This window comes from Branchiostoma floridae, chromosome 17 (assembly GCF_000003815.2).
Source record: "Branchiostoma floridae strain S238N-H82 chromosome 17, Bfl_VNyyK, whole genome shotgun sequence".
Taxonomy (NCBI): domain Eukaryota; kingdom Metazoa; phylum Chordata; class Leptocardii; order Amphioxiformes; family Branchiostomatidae; genus Branchiostoma; species Branchiostoma floridae.
Genome location: NC_049995.1, coordinates 18,349,888 through 18,368,276, shown reverse-complemented (window position 1 = coordinate 18,368,276; position 18,389 = coordinate 18,349,888). Strand labels below are relative to the sequence as shown.

The 18,389-nt window shown below is 43.2% G+C and overlaps 2 protein-coding genes across 2 annotated transcripts; both read right to left on the bottom strand.

The window, feature by feature from the left end:
• Window positions 1-1,353: 1,353 nt before the first annotated feature.
• LOC118404449 lies at window positions 1,354-8,957 on the bottom strand. The gene is made up of 5 exons (XM_035803525.1): window positions 8,586-8,957; window positions 8,441-8,480; window positions 5,116-5,364; window positions 4,663-4,959; window positions 1,354-3,068 (listed from the first exon to the last, which is right to left on the bottom strand). Exons 1-5 carry the CDS (start codon window positions 8,955-8,957, stop codon window positions 1,354-1,356), a joined length of 2,673 nt encoding a protein of 890 aa, XP_035659418.1.
• Window positions 8,958-12,743: 3,786 nt separating this feature from the next.
• Window positions 12,744-14,030, bottom strand: LOC118404448 (tripartite motif-containing protein 3-like). Its single transcript, XM_035803524.1, has 3 exons — window positions 13,888-14,030; window positions 12,991-13,740; window positions 12,744-12,927 (listed from the first exon to the last, which is right to left on the bottom strand). Exons 1-3 carry the CDS (start codon window positions 14,028-14,030, stop codon window positions 12,744-12,746), a joined length of 1,077 nt encoding a protein of 358 aa, XP_035659417.1.
• Window positions 14,031-18,389: the final 4,359 nt, after the last annotated feature.

Below are 18,389 nucleotides of genomic sequence, written 5' to 3'. Positions count from 1 at the left end.
ATCTCTAAATGGGTTCCAGACAATTATCATTTAAAGATTCACCAATTATTGCATAGATGTTAAATGAGCAATTACATTAAAAGGTATTATACCCATCGAAGTACATATCATACAATATCATAAACACATCGGAATGACAGCGACATCCATAAAATCTACTGCATGCAACTATCCATACATACGAAAATAGGGTGCAAGTGAATAACCAACTTGAAGATACAAATATACAGGTAAATCAGCACATAGAGTTTAACGTATGACTCATACCATTGTTTCTACGTCCTTAACATCTTCTTATGTATTTAGCTACATTTGTTAATCAATCCTTTTTCTGTTAGTATCTTCGTCTGCTCCTGCTAAATCTGTAACCAACTCGACATGTCAAGATGGGTTCCAGACAATCATCATTTAAAAATTAACCAACTGTTGCATGGATGTTAAACAAACAATAAAATGCATTAAAACATTAAATTATATTTAAATGTATTATGAGCATGGAAGTACATTAAAAAATAAGTACAAATGCAGAAACCAAGGTACACACATGAATATAAATCAACATTTAGAGTTTAACGTATGACTCCTACTATTAGTTAGAAGTCCTTAACATTTTTTAATGTATTAACCTGTATTTCTACAATGTAAGGGTTATCTTCTCCTAGAATGTATTTAAATTGAACCTACCTAAAGGATGGAATATATCAAATTCTTTGAACAAGCGGAAAGAAATCTTTGAGTGGTTTGAGCGGCTTTGAGCGTTTATCGTCAGATTGTGAACAATCTATGATCAAGTGACGTTGATCAAAAATCTAATTTTGGCGGAATGGAAAAAACAACTCTCGTCCAGGGAATGTTATAATTCGTTCTAAACGTTATGAAGATGGATTTGAATTTTTCGACATGTTCTCTAATCTGTTCAGGATAACTGAGGACTTAAATGTTCAAAACACGTGACTCTCCGTCTGTCTGATATGAACAAAAGGTCAAAGGGGGTTGGAACCCTGTAGCCCCCCCCCCCCCCCCCCCCATCCGCCCGTTCATGAAGTAGGCAAAAGGACTGGTTTGAGAAAAGTCAAGTCAAGTCAAGTTTATTGCACAACGATTGCAACAGGTACAATGTATGGCAAATTACGTATAACTAACAACTACAGACTACTTACATCAGTATACTGGTCTAACATGTTAGAAAATATGGCGGCATAGTGTATTTCACATTGTTAAAGCACTACTTCTCTTTTGCATAGCATTATATACAAATTGGCCTAGGTGGACAGATATGGAGTCAAAAATGGAAAGTTCATTCATTTGTGTTGAAACAAAATAAAAGCCTTCTGACTCCAAAGTGATGCTTGACTAATAGCTGGGATAAACAGTCACAATGTCGTTCAAATCATTGGTCACAACCAGCCGCCCTTCCGGTCCCACAGCCAGGCCTTCCGGCTGAAACCCAGTACGGACGGTATGGACAAACTTGCCGTGACGTGTGAAGATCTGAACTCCCTCGTTCCAATAGTCTGCCACGAGGATGTGCCCAGAGCTGTCTGTACAGATGCCAAGGGGACCATTCAGCTGACCTTTACCACTTCCCAAACCTCCAAACTGGAACAGAAACTTCCCGGACTCGTCATACACGCAGACACTGTGAGTGTCCCAGTCCGACACAAGAATGTTCCCTTCCCCGTCCACTGTGACGTACCGTGGGTGTGTTATCTCCCCATCCCGTGGATACCGGACTGTCCGCACCAGAGAGCCGTCCGGACGGAACACATGAACTGCACCATCGCCTGCATCAGTCACCAGGATGTGGTTAGTGCGCATGTCTACTGCAATGCCGCGAAAATGATAGCCCTTCTTCATGTCAAACCGCGCCATGGCGGTCCCGTCCGTGCTGTACTGTACAACATGGTCGGTTGTCTCTCCGTCCCCCACTACCCACAGCGTGCCGCTACCGTCCATGCAAACATCATATGGGTACATGTTCTTATCTCCTGTACCCGGTACAACTGTTGGGAAGTGACGTAGGTAAACCCCCTCTGTGCTGTGGACTTGGACTCGCCTGTTGTAAAGATCAGCCACAACTATCTCGTTGCTAGGCGACACCACAACGCCGCGCGGGTACGAAAACTTTCCCGGTTCTGATCCTTTCCCACCAAAAGTGATCACACCCTGATCCAACTCCCCAGTAGAGCCAGATGCCGCTCCTTCTGTCCCCGCTGTGTGTCGCTCTTGCTCGGGTGCTTTTGTACCGAGGACTTCCACTCTTCCATCGCTCTCACTGTCAGAGTCTTGCATTGCAGCTGTTTTGTCTTCTTCCTTAACAGTCGGGTCTTCTCCAGCCTTGTCGCCCACATCTTCAGGTCTCCCTGTGCTATCTAGAGGATCCGCTAGGTGGGTCTGTGACTCTACATCTGCCTTCTCGACTTCTTTCGACCAGCCACCAGGCGGCTTCTTTCCCCTGTACTTCTGTGGCCAGCCTCCAGGTGGCTTCTCTCCCCTGTACTCCTGTGGCCAGCCGCCAGGAGGCTTCTCTCCCCTGTACTCCTGTGGCCAGCCTCCAGGCGGCTTCTCTCCCCTGTACTCCTGTGGCCAGCCTCCAGGCGGCTTCTCTCCCCTGTACTCCGTCACGTGGGATGTCACCTGCTTGGCGGCTTTCTCTGCGTATTCTTGAGCCTGCTGCAGCTTTTCTTCAAGAACTGCGATCGTCTCAAGAGCCTCCTTCAGCCTGTTCTCTGTGATGTCGAGCTTGGAGCGCAAAGTAATGATGGTGTTGGAATCCACCTCTGCCTTCTGACGGAGCGTGTTGGAATCCACCTCTGCGTTCCTGAGGTTCTGGATGGCCTGCCTCATCTGGTGTTCTCTGAGCCGGTCCTTCTGCACCAGAGCCCGGACCAGGCTGTAGGAGAAGCCCTGGTACTCCAGACTCGCGGCTGCCTGCAGATGGAGCGGCAGGGCGTCCGAGAACAGGTTCAGGGCAGACAGGCGGGTCCAGCTCTGGGGCGCCCTCTGGTGTTTTGTCCGGGTAATGCATCCCACCTCGATGTCATCAACAGGAAATTGTCTCTTGGCATCTAGAATGCATAAGTAAAATATATATGACATTATAAAATATATGGATTTATATGATATCACGAAAAATACCTGTTTATCAAAGTATAGTTGAGATCAACCTCTGTATACCTGAGACTTGCTATTAATTTCAGTCATGTGGTAAATTGTGCTTTTATGTAGTCGACTGCTGTTTTGTCACAGATTCAGATTCAGATTCAGATTTATTGGTTCTTGGCATGGCAAATGACATTATAACTGCCACATGAAATGTGCCACGAATTACATTCCGTAAAATCCTTAAAAGTCAATACAATTTACAAACATGCATAATCACATTTTGTTTAAAAACCTAGACGTTGGCACTGGATTAAACATAGGAGTGGCGGAGAGACAAAAGTGGACACAACTATGTCAGCAAACAGTAACGTACGTAAAATTTACAAGGAAAAAGTAACTGCATGTATATTCTGTCCAGACGCAGTACTAGTGACCTATCGCCACAGAGTCGCCATCTTGATAGAGCAATTTTATTGCTCTAGGAACAAAGGAGAGTTCATGTCTCTTAGTCTTACTCTTTGTCAGTGCCCGGTAGCGACCTTCGCGACGGAGGTTATAGCAATTGTTCTGAGGTGGGGCAATGAACTCGTTCAGAGGAGAACTACTGTCCTGGAGTGTGTTGCGCAAAGTACTGAGCGTAGCAAGGTCACGTCTACTGGACAGTGAAGGCAAAGAGTCCGTAGGAATTCCGATCAGTCTCAGACATCGCTTCTGAACTTTTTCCAACATGTCGGAGAGGTACTTCGGTAGCCCTCCCCACACAGGGCTGGCATACTCCAGTGAGGGGCGAATGAATGTCAGATAAATCTGGAGCAGGACATCAGTAGGGAGACCAGCCTTCTTTGCAGCCGCAAGGTAATATACACGTGGGCGGGACTTCGTCAGCATGAAGTGAACGTGTTCATCCCAGGTAAGGTTGGCAGTGATGTGTACTCCAAGTAGTTTGAAAGACGTAGTCCTCTGAATCACGTGACCAGATATTGTCGGATGAGGAGGGACAGGAATGTTTACCTCCTTCCTTGCACTGATTACCATGTCCATTGTCTTTTTCCCGTTTACCTTGAGAGTGTAGTCCTCCCCCCATTCAACAATGGAGTCAAGTGCCTTCTGCGTTTGACCAGGAAGTGACGCCATTAGCATTTCAGAGGTTGTCAGATCGTCCGCATATTTGGCAGGAACAATGGGCCTTGGCAACCTTGCATCCAAGGTATTTATGCAGATGACGAAAAGCGTTGGTGACAGAATACCACCCTGTGGAACACCCGCGAGGACATCGTGGGACTTAGATACACAGGGGCCCCACTTTACCTTCTGTGTACGTCCTTCCAGATAGCTACTGATGCTCATCCATAAGGACCGCCTGATGCCCATGTCGGCTAGACACATTAGCAATTGACTGTGACTGTCACAAGGAGACATTCTAGTCTTTGATAAACGTATAGTCAACAATAGAACATTTAGTGCATATGAAGATAAATACCGATTTAATGCTGCTACCCATATCCTTTGATGAACCTGACTCTGACAGCCGATGAAGAGAAAAAGAAATCAACTCACCGTACAACGTCGCCTCCTGTTGGAATTTGATGGGAACTTCAGCGTCGATCTGCAGTGACTTGACGCCCATGTAGACAAGTCTCGGGTCGGAGTGATGCGCCATGTGCCTCAGCACCGCCGTGTTCTCCCGCGGTAGGGAAAAGTGCACCAGGATGCTCTTGTTCTTCTTGTAACCTCTGAACTTGACCTGTGACCTTGTGGCGCCAGATAACGTCGTCAGGCATCTTTTAAGATGATCTAGAGTTTCCTGGATCATTGCGCCTTGCAAGACCACGTAGATGTTGGAGGTAGCATTTCCTGCAAAAATCAAAAAGGTATTCAAAATGATTTTAGATGGTTTCTAGTTGGATTGACAGCAAACTTCTGAACCCATTAAATGTGATACAGAAATGCTAGTTAATAGTAGATTGTGATAGTAACGTTTAAAATTTCTTACAAAACTATGATACAAACCTTCCAGGCTCTCTGCTGTCCGGGTTTCACGAATGCTCTTTAGGGCTTGAATCATCACCTGTAGAGTAGCTCCCCTTCCCTCCCTGTTTCTCCATCTGGTCAGCATTTCCCTGCACCTGTGATCAGGGTCACGCTCTGAAACTTGGATTACTTTGATTTCGTTATCATTAAATCCCAGCTCCCGGGCCAGGTCGTCCCACTTGTTGCTGACTTCCTCGATTACATCGTCGAAATATCCCTGCACGTCACCTGGAACTACTTCCCACCATGCTGGAACAAACACGAATACCAAATCGTACTTCGATTTTTGTAAAATAAAATACAAATTAATAGTTATAGTCGAGTGACAAAAACCTGCTTAAAACCTAATGATATCGTTCTCCTATTTGGATTATGACAGGTTATATCATCACATAAGCAGTAATTACGAGCATCTAATTACATTATTTTAAATCATATAAGCAAGAAAAATTAGAAACCTTATGTAAACCGAAATTAGTGAATTTTGTAAAATATCAAGTACTGTCGGAAACCCGTTTCCATGGCAACAAGAAAATAAAAACTACTTTATTACCTGCTTGAAAAAAAAGCAGGTATTGATTTTGGTAGGGATCTTTGTGATTCCGGACCGATATCTTTAGAACCTCTGGATGGATTGTGATCACGTTTGCTATGTGGATAGATATTGTGAGCCATTGTGCTATAGCGCGCATTAGAAGTTTGCTGCAGTTTTGTGGTTCGTTTAAAAAATTTTACAGCCTTTTTTTTTTTAGTAGAGTAGTCCCAGTAACTGATAGCCAGCTGGGCAATTAGGCACCCCTGTCACCACTGTGTGCGGGGTGAATCACTATATACACATTAGGGATATGAAGCCGATGGCTGCACAGATCCACAACTAGTAGAGAGAGTAACTGTGACCATCCCTGTCACCTTTGTATGAAATGGACCAATATATACACATTAGGCCATGTTGATTTGATTATATGGATGACATCCGCGCTCGCACCAATTTTCGGCCGTTTCCAAAAAAAATAAAAAAATTCGACCACACAATAAATTGTGCAAATCAGCTGTAAAATGAGCACAGATATTCGGTAGATTGAAAAAAAAGTATCAGAAAACAGATGCCAAAGAATACCAAAATAAATCTAAAGTCAAATACTCAAAACAATGGTAATTGGTCAATTTTGCTACAAAGGAATCTGTTTGATGGATTATTGGACTCCCACTGGCATTTTGAAATCCCATCTCCATGTAATAAAGACTAACTCACTGTCTCTGTACCTTTGACTATAGAAACTTGGTACAATTGACTGTAAACTCTACTTGACTTCGCCCGGTAAGACCTCAAATGCCTGTCGACATAGTGTGTCCATTTTGTAATTGGCGAAACCTGTTCCTCTGATTTTTTTTCAGGTCTTTTTTTTATTGGTCCAAGAAGAAGAAAAAATGTTTTGCACCCGTATGGTGTACTGGTCCCTACACCTTACTATTGGTATACCATACTATGTGTGTTAAGTCCTATGTTCAACCTTTCTGACCACTTTGATTTCATACTGAAGGCAACTTTTTTTTTTCGCCAAACCTTTTTTTATTCGCTCGCATCACTTTTGGAGTTCCCAGAGGATGTCATCCATATAATCAAATCAACATGGCCTTAGGGATATGTGCCAGGTGCAGGTGTAACAATAGGAAATAGGAAGCCTATTCACTTTAGAAAGCAAGCTACTGGTCAAATATTATATTTCAAATTATAAGTGACCTTTTAGATACAAATGGAAAATTTTTGTCATATAAGGAATTATCGCTGAAATTTGGGAAAACTCTTCAGATGATGGAATATAATCAAATAATCTCCGCTATCCCAAGCACCTGGAAAAGACATCTTAAGGATAAACCACTTACTATAGGACCTAATGCACCCTTCATATCAAACTATTCCTGGTTGGGGGCACGTAAAATAAATAAAGATATATACATGACAACTCTTTTAACAAATAACGTAGTCCAAACCCCAGTTAAAATCCAAACATATTGGGAAGAAATACTTGACATAATAATACCATGGAAACAAGTTTTTAGACTGGTATACAAGACTACAATATGTCCGAGACTAAGATTTTTCCAATTTAAGATGTTACATAAATTTTTACCTACCAGAAAAATGTTATATATTTGGAAACTCTCGGACAGCCCTATTTGCATACACTGTGGAAATGAGCAAGAAGATACACTGCATCTATTTTGGGAATGTCCAAGAGTTTCCCAATTTTGGAGAGATGTTAAGAAATGGCACGAACGAGTATCGAGTGAACCATTACACATAGATTTAGCAAGTGTAATTTTGGGTGATCTAACAATAAATTCCCCTAGGCTGAACAATACACTAATATTAATGGCAAAATTTTTTATTTACAAACAGCAAGAAAAACACCTATCATTAAACCATTTTATCTCATATATTAAGACTTCTTACAAATTGGAATTTATAATAGCTTCCAGAAAGAACAAATTGGCAGTTCACTACAGTAAATGGGGAGAAATACTTCACATCATTTCTTGAACCCCTCTATTTTCTTTTTGTCTTTTGTTACTCTTGTGGTTTTGCATTATTCAATTATTTTCACTAGTATTTGAAGCGAAATGTTGTATTGATGGTTTCTTATGTGTCTGTACTTTATTTGAGATTATTCTTGTTTACAATTTACCATTAATTTACCCTGATGTTACTTTTCTTATGTAAACGATACTACCTTATACTGCTGTATTAGTTTATTTGGTTGGTATTATTTTCTTCCCGCTGTAGTATTGTTATCTATTTTTGGATCCGTGGTTTATGTTTATGTTTTGTCTCAGTTATTGTCTCCATCTCTATTGTCATTATGTATTCTTCTGTTATTTCTGTTTATTTGAAATGCAATAAATATTTAAAAAAAAACAATAGGAAATAAAAAGGAAATGGTGAGGTCACTAGAAAGGTGTAGTTTTGGATCTCACCATTTACCATAGGTAGATATATAAGAACAATGATGGAAAAATTTTGCCAAACGTCAAACAATATCAACCCCACAACACACCATGCGTACCGCGATCACAAAAAAAAATATTTCATGAAGGTTTTAGTTTTCAGACTCTTGTTATCATAGAATTGTTCCCAACAGATATTTAAAAAGAGTCCCCTAGTCTCAAAGTTGACGCTGGCAGTTTAAGCCCTCACATGTCTAAATAGGGTTGGAAACGTACTTCAGGACGAGATAAGGTGCCAGACAAGTTGTACGGACAGTATTTTGTTTGTGAGATTTAAAATTTTTTACATGTCACTCACCATCTGCTGTCGTCCCTTCCAGACTTGTTCCCGACTGGAGCTCGGGGTTTTCCGACTGGAGCTCGGAGTTTGCCGGCTGGAGCTCGGGGTTTTCCGACTGGAGCTCGGAGTTTGCCGGCTGGAGCTCGGGGTTTTTCGGCTGAACCTCTAGGTTTTCTGACGGGTGCTCGGGGTACTCCGGCTGGAGATCGGGATTTTCCGGAATCTCTCGGTTAGGAGGCTGGAACGGCTGCAGAACTTCCCGAATCAAGTCCTGTCGTCGGATTCTCTCCAAGATCTCTTCAATAAACTCAAGGTTCTCCCTGTCAATTTTGTCCAGTTCTATCAGCTTTACAAATACGTCCATTGCTCTCCTGAGCTGTGTCGCCTGGCCTTTGGGGATCAGATGCAGGCAGCACAACTTTATGATTGTGGTCTCATCTTCTGTCAGTTCATCAGAAATCCGGAGCAACGTTTGCACAAAATCAAACTGGCGCCTGTCAGCGGCTGTGACTCTTTCTCGAACCGGATCTGCCATCTTGAAAAAAGACGGTAAAATGTTACTAAATTGACAATTTGCACACAACGTACCTCTAAGACTTACATAGCCACATCATGATGAAAACGAAGCTTGAAAACGACTTACAGTCCTTCCTAGCAGTAGGTTAAAGAATAAGGTACTTTCTGCATTTTGGAATGTGTAGTCACAGTGTTGATTTATGGGTCATATGTCAAAGGTAAAGGCCAATGAAAAAAAAAAAATCAGGTCTCGACAAATGTCAAGCATCTTCAACAAAAGAACTCATCATTACAAGTCATGGTCCTTCATCTTTGAACCTTTCAAACCTTCTACTGGCTTATTCTTTTCCTTCTTTGATATATGACAATGGGACATTTCACTGCTGTTTTCATATTAATTTTAGGGGACTGAGCATCATTTGATCCACACCCAGCCCAGTTGGAACTTGTACCGTAGTTGTTTGTGAATCTTTGAGTACCTTGCCCTTCCCGTGACGTCAGCTCAGACCACTTCGGAGAGTTTGTTCTGTCTAACAATCATTAACACGTCACGCGGACAGAGATCAGGACAAACCCTCGCCACAAATAACATTTTTTTCTCATAGAACACAGATCATTTTAAACTGCAGCTGTAAAACCACAGTTTGACGTGCGAACCCATCTATGTCTTCAAAAATATAAAGCATATTTTTGGTTATTCTAATATCGCCGACGCTGGGGTTTAAATTTAAGTTTGTTATAAAATCATCAATCAGAACAATTTATTTTTAGTATCAACGTTAACATCTGTGGAGTAAGCACCGTTGAATCCACGCTAAGCCTAAACTGTACGCGTGGTTTAATTGTTAATTTTGCCAGTGCTTGGCCCTCTCCGTGACGTCATCTCAGACCACCCTGGAGAGTTTGTTCTGACCAACAATCATTAACACGTCACGCGGACGGGCCGAGGGGCGGGGCAGAGATCAGGACAATGATACGTGCTACCTTGCGGAAATTTAGATTAGAAAACTGATACGTCGTCCTTGCCACAATGATACACTTTCATGATCATTATCCTATTAACAGCAACATAAGATGTAAAGTGCAACTGTGAAATACCATGATTATACCATAAAATTGTAATTTAAAATTATCCTACCCAACTACCCATTCAAAGTAAGTTATAATTAGAAGATATTTATGTGGTCACTTTGTGTCAGGTACAGCATCGGGCTATATACATGACTGAATTATTCTGATTTCCTTTTATCTGAGATTTCACAACATAAAGAGGAACGAATGCCAAAGGAAAGCAGTATCAAGTCGTTGACCTAAAATGGCCGCCTGGCTGAAGTGCCACGTCAAACGTTTCTCACCTGTAGTGAAGCAGGTTTGAACTGTGTAAAGTGACGGTAAGGCAAAAGCCTTAAGACGTAACTAGTCGCAAACATATTTTCCAAGACAGACTTTCAGCTGTCTATGCCCTGGAGATTGATATACCAGAAAACTGGGCAGGTGGGAAACAAACTCGGTACCCGTTAGACTTTGATCATGGCCACTGGGTAATGTCAGGATGGTAGGTGCAGCTGTGCACCTAGCGGATACTGCTGGTATTGCAGGAATAAGCGTCTCCGGTCTGTTGACTGAAATACGAGTAAACGTGGCAGGTTTGTAGCGAACTCTGTATCTGCTGGACTTTGGTCCCGACCGCTGGAGTCTGATTGCATAGCGAGGTTTGATCCGCTAGTGACGAAAATAGTTCGGGATACAATAAGCTAGCGTTTTCATTAATACTGAATGGTCGTCGCCGTACATATGTGATTTGTAAAACAGGTGAATTATGTTCTATTGAGAAGCTAATCACTGTAGTACAAGTTGCATCTCGACGTATACTAGCGGCCCAGATATTTATTCCTAACATCTGCTTGGAGATTAAATGGTGGCACTATGTTTATAACAAGATCCAACATTCAGACAATTTGTTCGTTAAACTTTGTCGTCACAAGGATGTTCTACAATGTTACGACAAGGCCGCTTTGTTCCCACACGAATTAGATAAGGCAGTTGATATATCAATTGTTTTAAGAACCTCTTTGGCCCTTATTTGAAGCCCAGTCCGCGATGGTATTGCAGAATTTCGTTGTTTATTTCTATAGAACATTCAGGTCATTCAGTTTAATAGCATTCAGTTTCATCATTTACCGCTAGAAGTCCTTGTGAGATATTTTATGTCTATCAATGCTTTTCTTTGGCAACGCCTTTTTGTCGGGTGTTACACAGGGACCGAAATCATGGTTGGTTCTCAGTATCATAAGTAAGACTACAAAGGACTATAATCATTTCATGCAAACAAAAGTATAGCTTTTATTGGTGTAAAACTGAATACAGCATTGTAAAGTATCCAATTCAATTCAATTCCCAAGAAATTTAACCGCTGATAGCAAAGACGTGTTAATGTGTGATCTTTAGAGATGGTGCAGAGACTTATATGTTGTACGTAATTGTTGAGCTGATAATACATGGTGATGTTACCGGTAAAACATGTCACGTGTCCTGTACCATCATCGGCAAACTGCTGTTTGTATACTCGTTATCATCGGCTACGTCATGAAGGAAAACCTCTGTCAGACGCTGTCATTTCCTTATCATCTTATATGCTAACCGGTCAATTACGACTCCGTTTACAGGATATATACATACAAGAATGACATTCTTCTATCCAGAATAACTCAAAACTTTCCATTCATTCTACGCTAAAGGATAAATACGGAAAAAGAACTATATTTCGAATGTACAAAAGTTCGAACTTCGTAGAGCAATTACAAGATAAGAATCTGTAGTCACAAACTAAATATAGAAGCCGGAAGATATACTAAAATTCCCCGTGACCAGAGGTTTACCGCTAGAAGTCCTTGTGAGATATTTTATGTCTATCAATGCTTTTCTTTGGCCAAAGAAAGCATAGCTTTTATTCGTTGAAAACTGAATACAGCATTGTAAAGTATCCAATTCAATTCAATTCCCAAGAAATTTAACCGCTGATACCAAAGACGCGTTAATATGGGATCTTTAAAGATGGTGCAGAGACCTTTATGTTGTATCTAATTGTTTACCTGATGATTAATGGCGATGTTACAGGTAAAAAAACAATCTCACATCGTTTAACCATCATCGGTACACTGCTGGTTGGATAGTCGTTATCATCGGTCAAACTGAAGGGTACCCTCGAGTTTGTGACGAGTCTGTCATTCTTCTCAACTTCATTCCGTCTTCGCAAAATTAGAAAATATACAAGTGTTGCCAATTGATTAATACCAATGTACGATGTTTAAAAGGGAATCCATTGCCATGAAAGACCTTTGAGTCTGCAAAGCTATTTACGAAGCAATAATCAATTAATAAAGCTTTGATCTGTCAAATCAGACATACCCCAAAAGTTACCATGGTTTTTAGACACGTTTGGTCTTAAAAAGATTCGACTTTCTCATAAAGTGCACTTTAAGCATCGATCTATGTAGTTGAACGAAGCAATATGAAGATGGATAACAAAATGAGCTTTCGGGAATCACCGAATCCTCTAGTCTTCTTCAGGATGACTGACGAAGCAGATGGGAACAGATAGAAGTAGGACTCAATTTCTGAGAACACGTGATTTTCCAAAAGTATTGCCTGAGCGATGGGTCAAAGGTCGTAGGAAGTCGATACCGCCCTCCGCCCCGTCCATCCGTTCCTCAGTCATCACGAAGTAGGCCGGATAATCGGTTAGAATGGGTAAGTCCTGTTAACATTCAATCTTTATCAAAGATCTAACTCAGTGATCAGGAACTCAGTAGTTAGGAAATACAGTCACAGTGTGGTTAAACCAACCAGTCACAACCAGCTGCCCTTCCGGTCCCACAGCCAGGCCTTCCGGCTCAGGTCCAGTACGGACGGTCCGGACAAACTCGCCGTGACGTGTGAAGATCTGAACCCTCTCGTTCCCATAGTCCGCCACGAGGATGTGACCCAAGCTGTCTGTACAGATGCCACGGGGATACCTCAGCTGACCTTCACCACTTCCCTCACCTCCGAACTGGAACAGGAACTTCCCGGACTCGTCATACACGTAGACACTGTGAGTTCCCCACTCCGACACAAGAATGTTCCCCTTCCCGTCCACTGTGACGTACCCCGGGCCTTTCATCTCCCCCCGTGGATGCCGGACTGTCCGCACCAGGGAGCCGTCCGGACGGAACACCTGAACTTCACCTTTGTCTGCATCAGTTACCAGGATGTGGTTAGTGCGCATGTCCACTGCAATAAAGCGGAAATGATGGCCCTTCTTCAGGCCAAACCCTGCCATGGCGGTCCCGTCCGTGCTGTACTGTACAACATGATCGGATGTCTCTCCCCGCCCCACTACCCACAGCGTGTCGTTACCGTCCATACAGACATCATGCGGCTCCATGTCCTTATCCCCTGTACCCGGCACAACTGTTGGGAAGTGGCGAAGGTAAACCCCCTCTGTGCTGTGGACTTGGACTCGCCTGTTGTTCTTATCAGCCACGAATATCTCGTTGCCAGGCGACACCACAACCCCTCGCGGGTAATCAAACTTTCCCGGTTCTGACCCTTCCCCACCAAAAGTGATGACACCCTGTTTCTTGTCCCCAGTGGGACCAGATGCCGCTCCTTCTGCCTCCGCTGTGTGTCGCTCTTGCTCGGTTGCTCCTGTACCGAAAATATCCTCTCTTTTATCGCTCTTACTGCCAGAGTCTGGTCTTGGAGTTTCTTTTTCCGTTACAGTCGGGTCTTCTCCAAGGTTGTCGCCCACATCTCCAGGTCTCCCTGTAGTACCAACAGAACCCGCTAGGTGTGTCTGTGTAGCTGAATCTGCCTTCTCTCCCCTGTACTCCTGTGGCCAGCCTCCAGGCGGCTTCTCTCCCCTGTACTCCTGTGGCCAGCCTCCAGGCGGCTTCTCTCCCCTGTACTCCATCACGTGGGATGTCACCTGCTTGGCAGCTTTCTCAGCGTATTCTTGAGCCTGCTGCAGCTTTTCTTCAAGAACCTCGTTTGTCTCAAGAGCCTCCATCAGCCTGTTCTCTGAGATGATGAGCTTGGAGCGTAAAGTCATGATCGTGTTGGAATCCACCTCTGCCTTCTGACGGAGCGTGTTGGAATCCACCTCTGCCTTCTGACGGAGCGTGTTGGAATCCACCTCTGCGTTCCTGAGGTTCTGGATGGTCTGCCTCATCTGGTGTTCTCTGAGCCGGTCCTTCTGCACCAGAGCCCGGACCAGGCTGTAGGAGAAGCCCTGGTACTCCAGACTCACGGCTGCCTGCAGATGGAGCGGCAGGGCGTCTGAGAACAGGTTCAGGGCAGACAGGCGGGTCCAGCTCTGGGGCGCCTTCTGGTGTCTGGTCCGGGTACTGCATTCCACCTCGATGTCATCGACAGGCAACTGCCTCTTGACATCTGAACAGATACGTAAGTGATATGTGACATCATGAAACATAAGGATTGAAATGACATCACGACAAATACCTGCTTTTCAAAGTATATTTTGGGTCAACGTCTGTATCAATTTGTCTAGCAAACTTTGTTTAGCAGACCTGCTGGCGATTTTAGTCATGTGGTAGATCAAAAGTACTGTTTTGTCAAAATGAGACATTCAATTTTCTTTTATATGTTTAATCTCTGATAAACTTCGATGGTCTGCAATAGAAAGGTTAGTGCATATAAATTCAACGCTGTTACATTAGTAGCGATGTCTTAATGAACCTGACTCTGAAACTGACAACTGTGAATATACTAATAGAAAAAGAAGTCAACTCACCGTACAACGGCTCCTCCTGTTGGACTTTGATGGGAACTTCAGAGTCGATCTGCAGTGACTTGACGCCCATGTAGACAAGTCTCGGGTCGGAGTGATCCGCCATGTGCCTCAGCACCGCCGTGTTCTCCCGCGGTATGGAGAAGTGCACCAGGATACTCTTGTGTTTCTTGTAACCTCTGAACTTGACCTGTGACCTTCTCGTACTAGATAACCTTGCTATGTTGTTCCTTAGACGATCCAGAGTTTCCTGGATCATGCGCACTTGGCCGTGCACGACGACGTAGGTATTGGACGTGACATTACCTGCAATCATTAAGCATAGATATGTTTTTGCTACTTGAAAAATAAAGTGACTTTACAGAAAGGTTTCAAATGTTTTCAATTTGAATCTTAGGACAAAGTAGAAAGGTGCAGCTGACTCGATTGAGGCCTCACGTACAATAATTTTTACTTAAGTAATACTCACCTTCTGCATTTGGCACCTCCTGACTTGTTCCCGGTTGCAGTTCGGGATTTTCCGGCTGCAGTTCGGGATTTTCCGGAATCTCTCGGTCAGGCGGCTGGAACCGCCGCAGAACGTCCCGAATCAGGTCCTGTCGTCCGATTCCTTCCAAGATCTCTTCAATAAACTCCAAGTTCTCCTGGTCAATTTTGTCCAGTTCCATCAGCTTTACAAAAACGTCCATTCCTCGCCTTATCTGTTCCAGGTGGCCCTTAGGGATCAGATGCAGGCAGAAAACCTTCAAGTTCGCCGTTTCCTCTTCTGTGAGTTCATCGGAAATACGGAGCAAGGTTTGCATGAAATCAAAATGGCGCCTGTCAGCAGCTGTGACTCTGCTTTCTCGGACCGGACCTGCCATCCTGAAAACAACACGATAAAACATCACTGAGCTGATGCTATTCTTCACACAATGTACTTTTAAGTAAGTACCATTTAATGGATGATAGTCACGTGGCGTTCGTTATACCTTGCCGTGTGGGATGCCTTGCTTTCTTCGCCAAGAAGATTATATTTTCGGTGGTGTCAGGGTGAAGCAGCTATGTTGTAGGCGTGTATGTAGGTTATCAGCATAACTCGAGATGCTATAAATGGATCTTCATGATAGGACAAAACCATCATAACAACTATTCATTAGGTTACAAAAATGGGCTCTCATCATAATAACCCTTGTTTATATGGCAAATAATGCATAACATTTCGAAGGCAAGGGACCGTCAGCACAATACAAACACGTCTGGAGATCGCATAATTTTTTTTTAGCTAGGGGCCTTTATGTTCGACCTCGCACGGTTTAAACTACGAACAAGCTCATTGTGTTCATTCTGAACATATGACAAAGGGACATATCACTGTAAGTCATGTTAACATCATTGGACCTAGCACGTTCAGTCCACATTAAGCCCAGCTTGAACATGTAATGTAGCTCTCACTACACGAAAAAGCGAATATCCGGGTCGAATACTCCTGTATATAAACCCAGATATTCAAAATATGTGGCCGATAACGGGTATATGCCGTCCGCACACTTGGTATAGACGGACCTGCATATGACCCGGAGATTCACAACAATTAGTGTGCGGGACATATGGAGGCCGATAATGCCTGCATATGTGCCTGTCCATCCCGGTGCATGTCCCGCCCATGTCCGCTCATCCGACCCAAATTTCCTGCATATGCCTGCCTATTCGGGACATGCACCCTTGTTAGCACCTAATTATCACCTAATTATCTCACCCAGGCCTCGGCGAGAGCGGCTTCATTATACCCTTTGTTATTGAAAGCAGCTTTGTTTTACTACCCTGCCCTACCTAGGATCCCCCCTCCCTGTAGTGTGTTTATTTTGCTTTTATTCTTTCTGAATGGTGAATGAATTTTCTTTATTTTTTTCAAAGTATTTCTGGACAGTAGACTGTCCTGACGATTTCCTCCATATATTATGTGCTAGGAATGACGCTCCTTTTACGTCTTGTGAAGTTCTGCATTCCCGCTATCATACATTCTGTTGTCCACCCGTCTTCTGCACAGACTTTTGTTAGTCAGGAGCACAGCTGCAGCAAAATTTCTAAACGTGGACGTGAAGATTTGTGGTAACCATTAATCCATCGCGACACGGGTGGGCAGCCTCCACTGTCCACGGGGCCGAAGCAGAAATCACCCGAGCCAACCACCGCCTCCGGCAGCAACTTTTAAGCCAGCCCTACATGGCGACGTGTGACGTAGTCTCAAACCGTTTGCAAAATCACAACCGGGCATGTCGGTCGTACCCCACCGTACTCTACAGAGCCTGCCCGCGCGCGAGGCTGGATACTAGCTATAAAATTACAGTTGTTTAAAACTCCAAGCAGAATCCAATCCTTCAGCGTAGGCAGTTCAAATTCCACGCGGCAAGATGTTGTTTAGTCTCGAGGTCGTATCATTCTAAATCCCTCAATGTTCACTGACGTTGTCTGCCGTGCATGCAGATATCCAGCTATCGGGATCCGTTGCGTAAAAGCGCAACCTCACAGAAAGAAGTCTAGCTCTGAAATGCAAACTGTAAAATTTGAAAATGTTGACATGTGTGTTGATTGGTCCTTATTTTCAAACACCTACATGCTGTGTGAAATACAATTGGCTAGTTCTGATGAGTATTTGCATACAGACAGACACAATAGGTCGGGAGGTCCACTGTAGCTAAAGTCAGCTTTTGTCACCTGGCCAGTTCACAGTCAAACAACACCCACAAGGAACTAGGTGAAAATGTGTTACTGTAATTGTTAATGATTTCATACATCAGTCTGGTAACAAACATATTGTTTTTGCAACAAGCATTATTCACAAGGATAAAAACGAATGAAGGCTTCCAATGCGAGCGTGGGTATATCATATACGCCATGTTTTCTTTTGTTTCAAAAGCACAACATTGGTCTTTAGACTGAAGCGGCCGTTTCATTGATAAGCTTAGGGCGTAAAATGACTACCCCACCATAGAATGGTGGAGAGATGTTATCATCAAACGTGTTGGATTTTACTTAGAATGTCCATTTCTTGTAGTTCAATCTAGGCAACAAACTGCCGCAGCAAAAAAAAAGGAATATTAAAATTGAGCGTGGGTAAGCCATGTTTTCTTTTGTGTCAAAATCTTTAAAAAAAGTAAAATTAGTTGATTAGCTAAAAACGTAAAACCGAAGCTTAAGAATATAATAATACCAAACGCTGGTATACGACGCCCTCAAAATTATTTTTAGTGTTCGTTCTAGGTAACAATTCATTGGAAAACGATGATACGCGCCATTCGTGCGTAGGCCTGTCTTTGTTCTTGTAAAACAATGCATTCGTTTATATCGGGCGTTTGTGAGTTTTGTTGAATGAAAATGCCAGACAAGTCAATACACATCCGCTTGGAGAGTACTTTTATGTAAAGCGGATGTCCTTTACCAATCTTACTCAAACCTATTCTTATGACAAAGCATCATTACGTCTATCAATTCACACACAAGATGGTCTCTTGTTTGGCATTACTCAAGACACGAGACGTGAGCAGGGGCCGCATATCCCCATACATGTCTAATTACCGGATGTGCAGGCATAAGCGGTAATATGCAGGACCCGCGCTTGTCATAACAGGATATGACTGCACATGCCCCGAATACACCAGGTTTCACGGGACATATGCA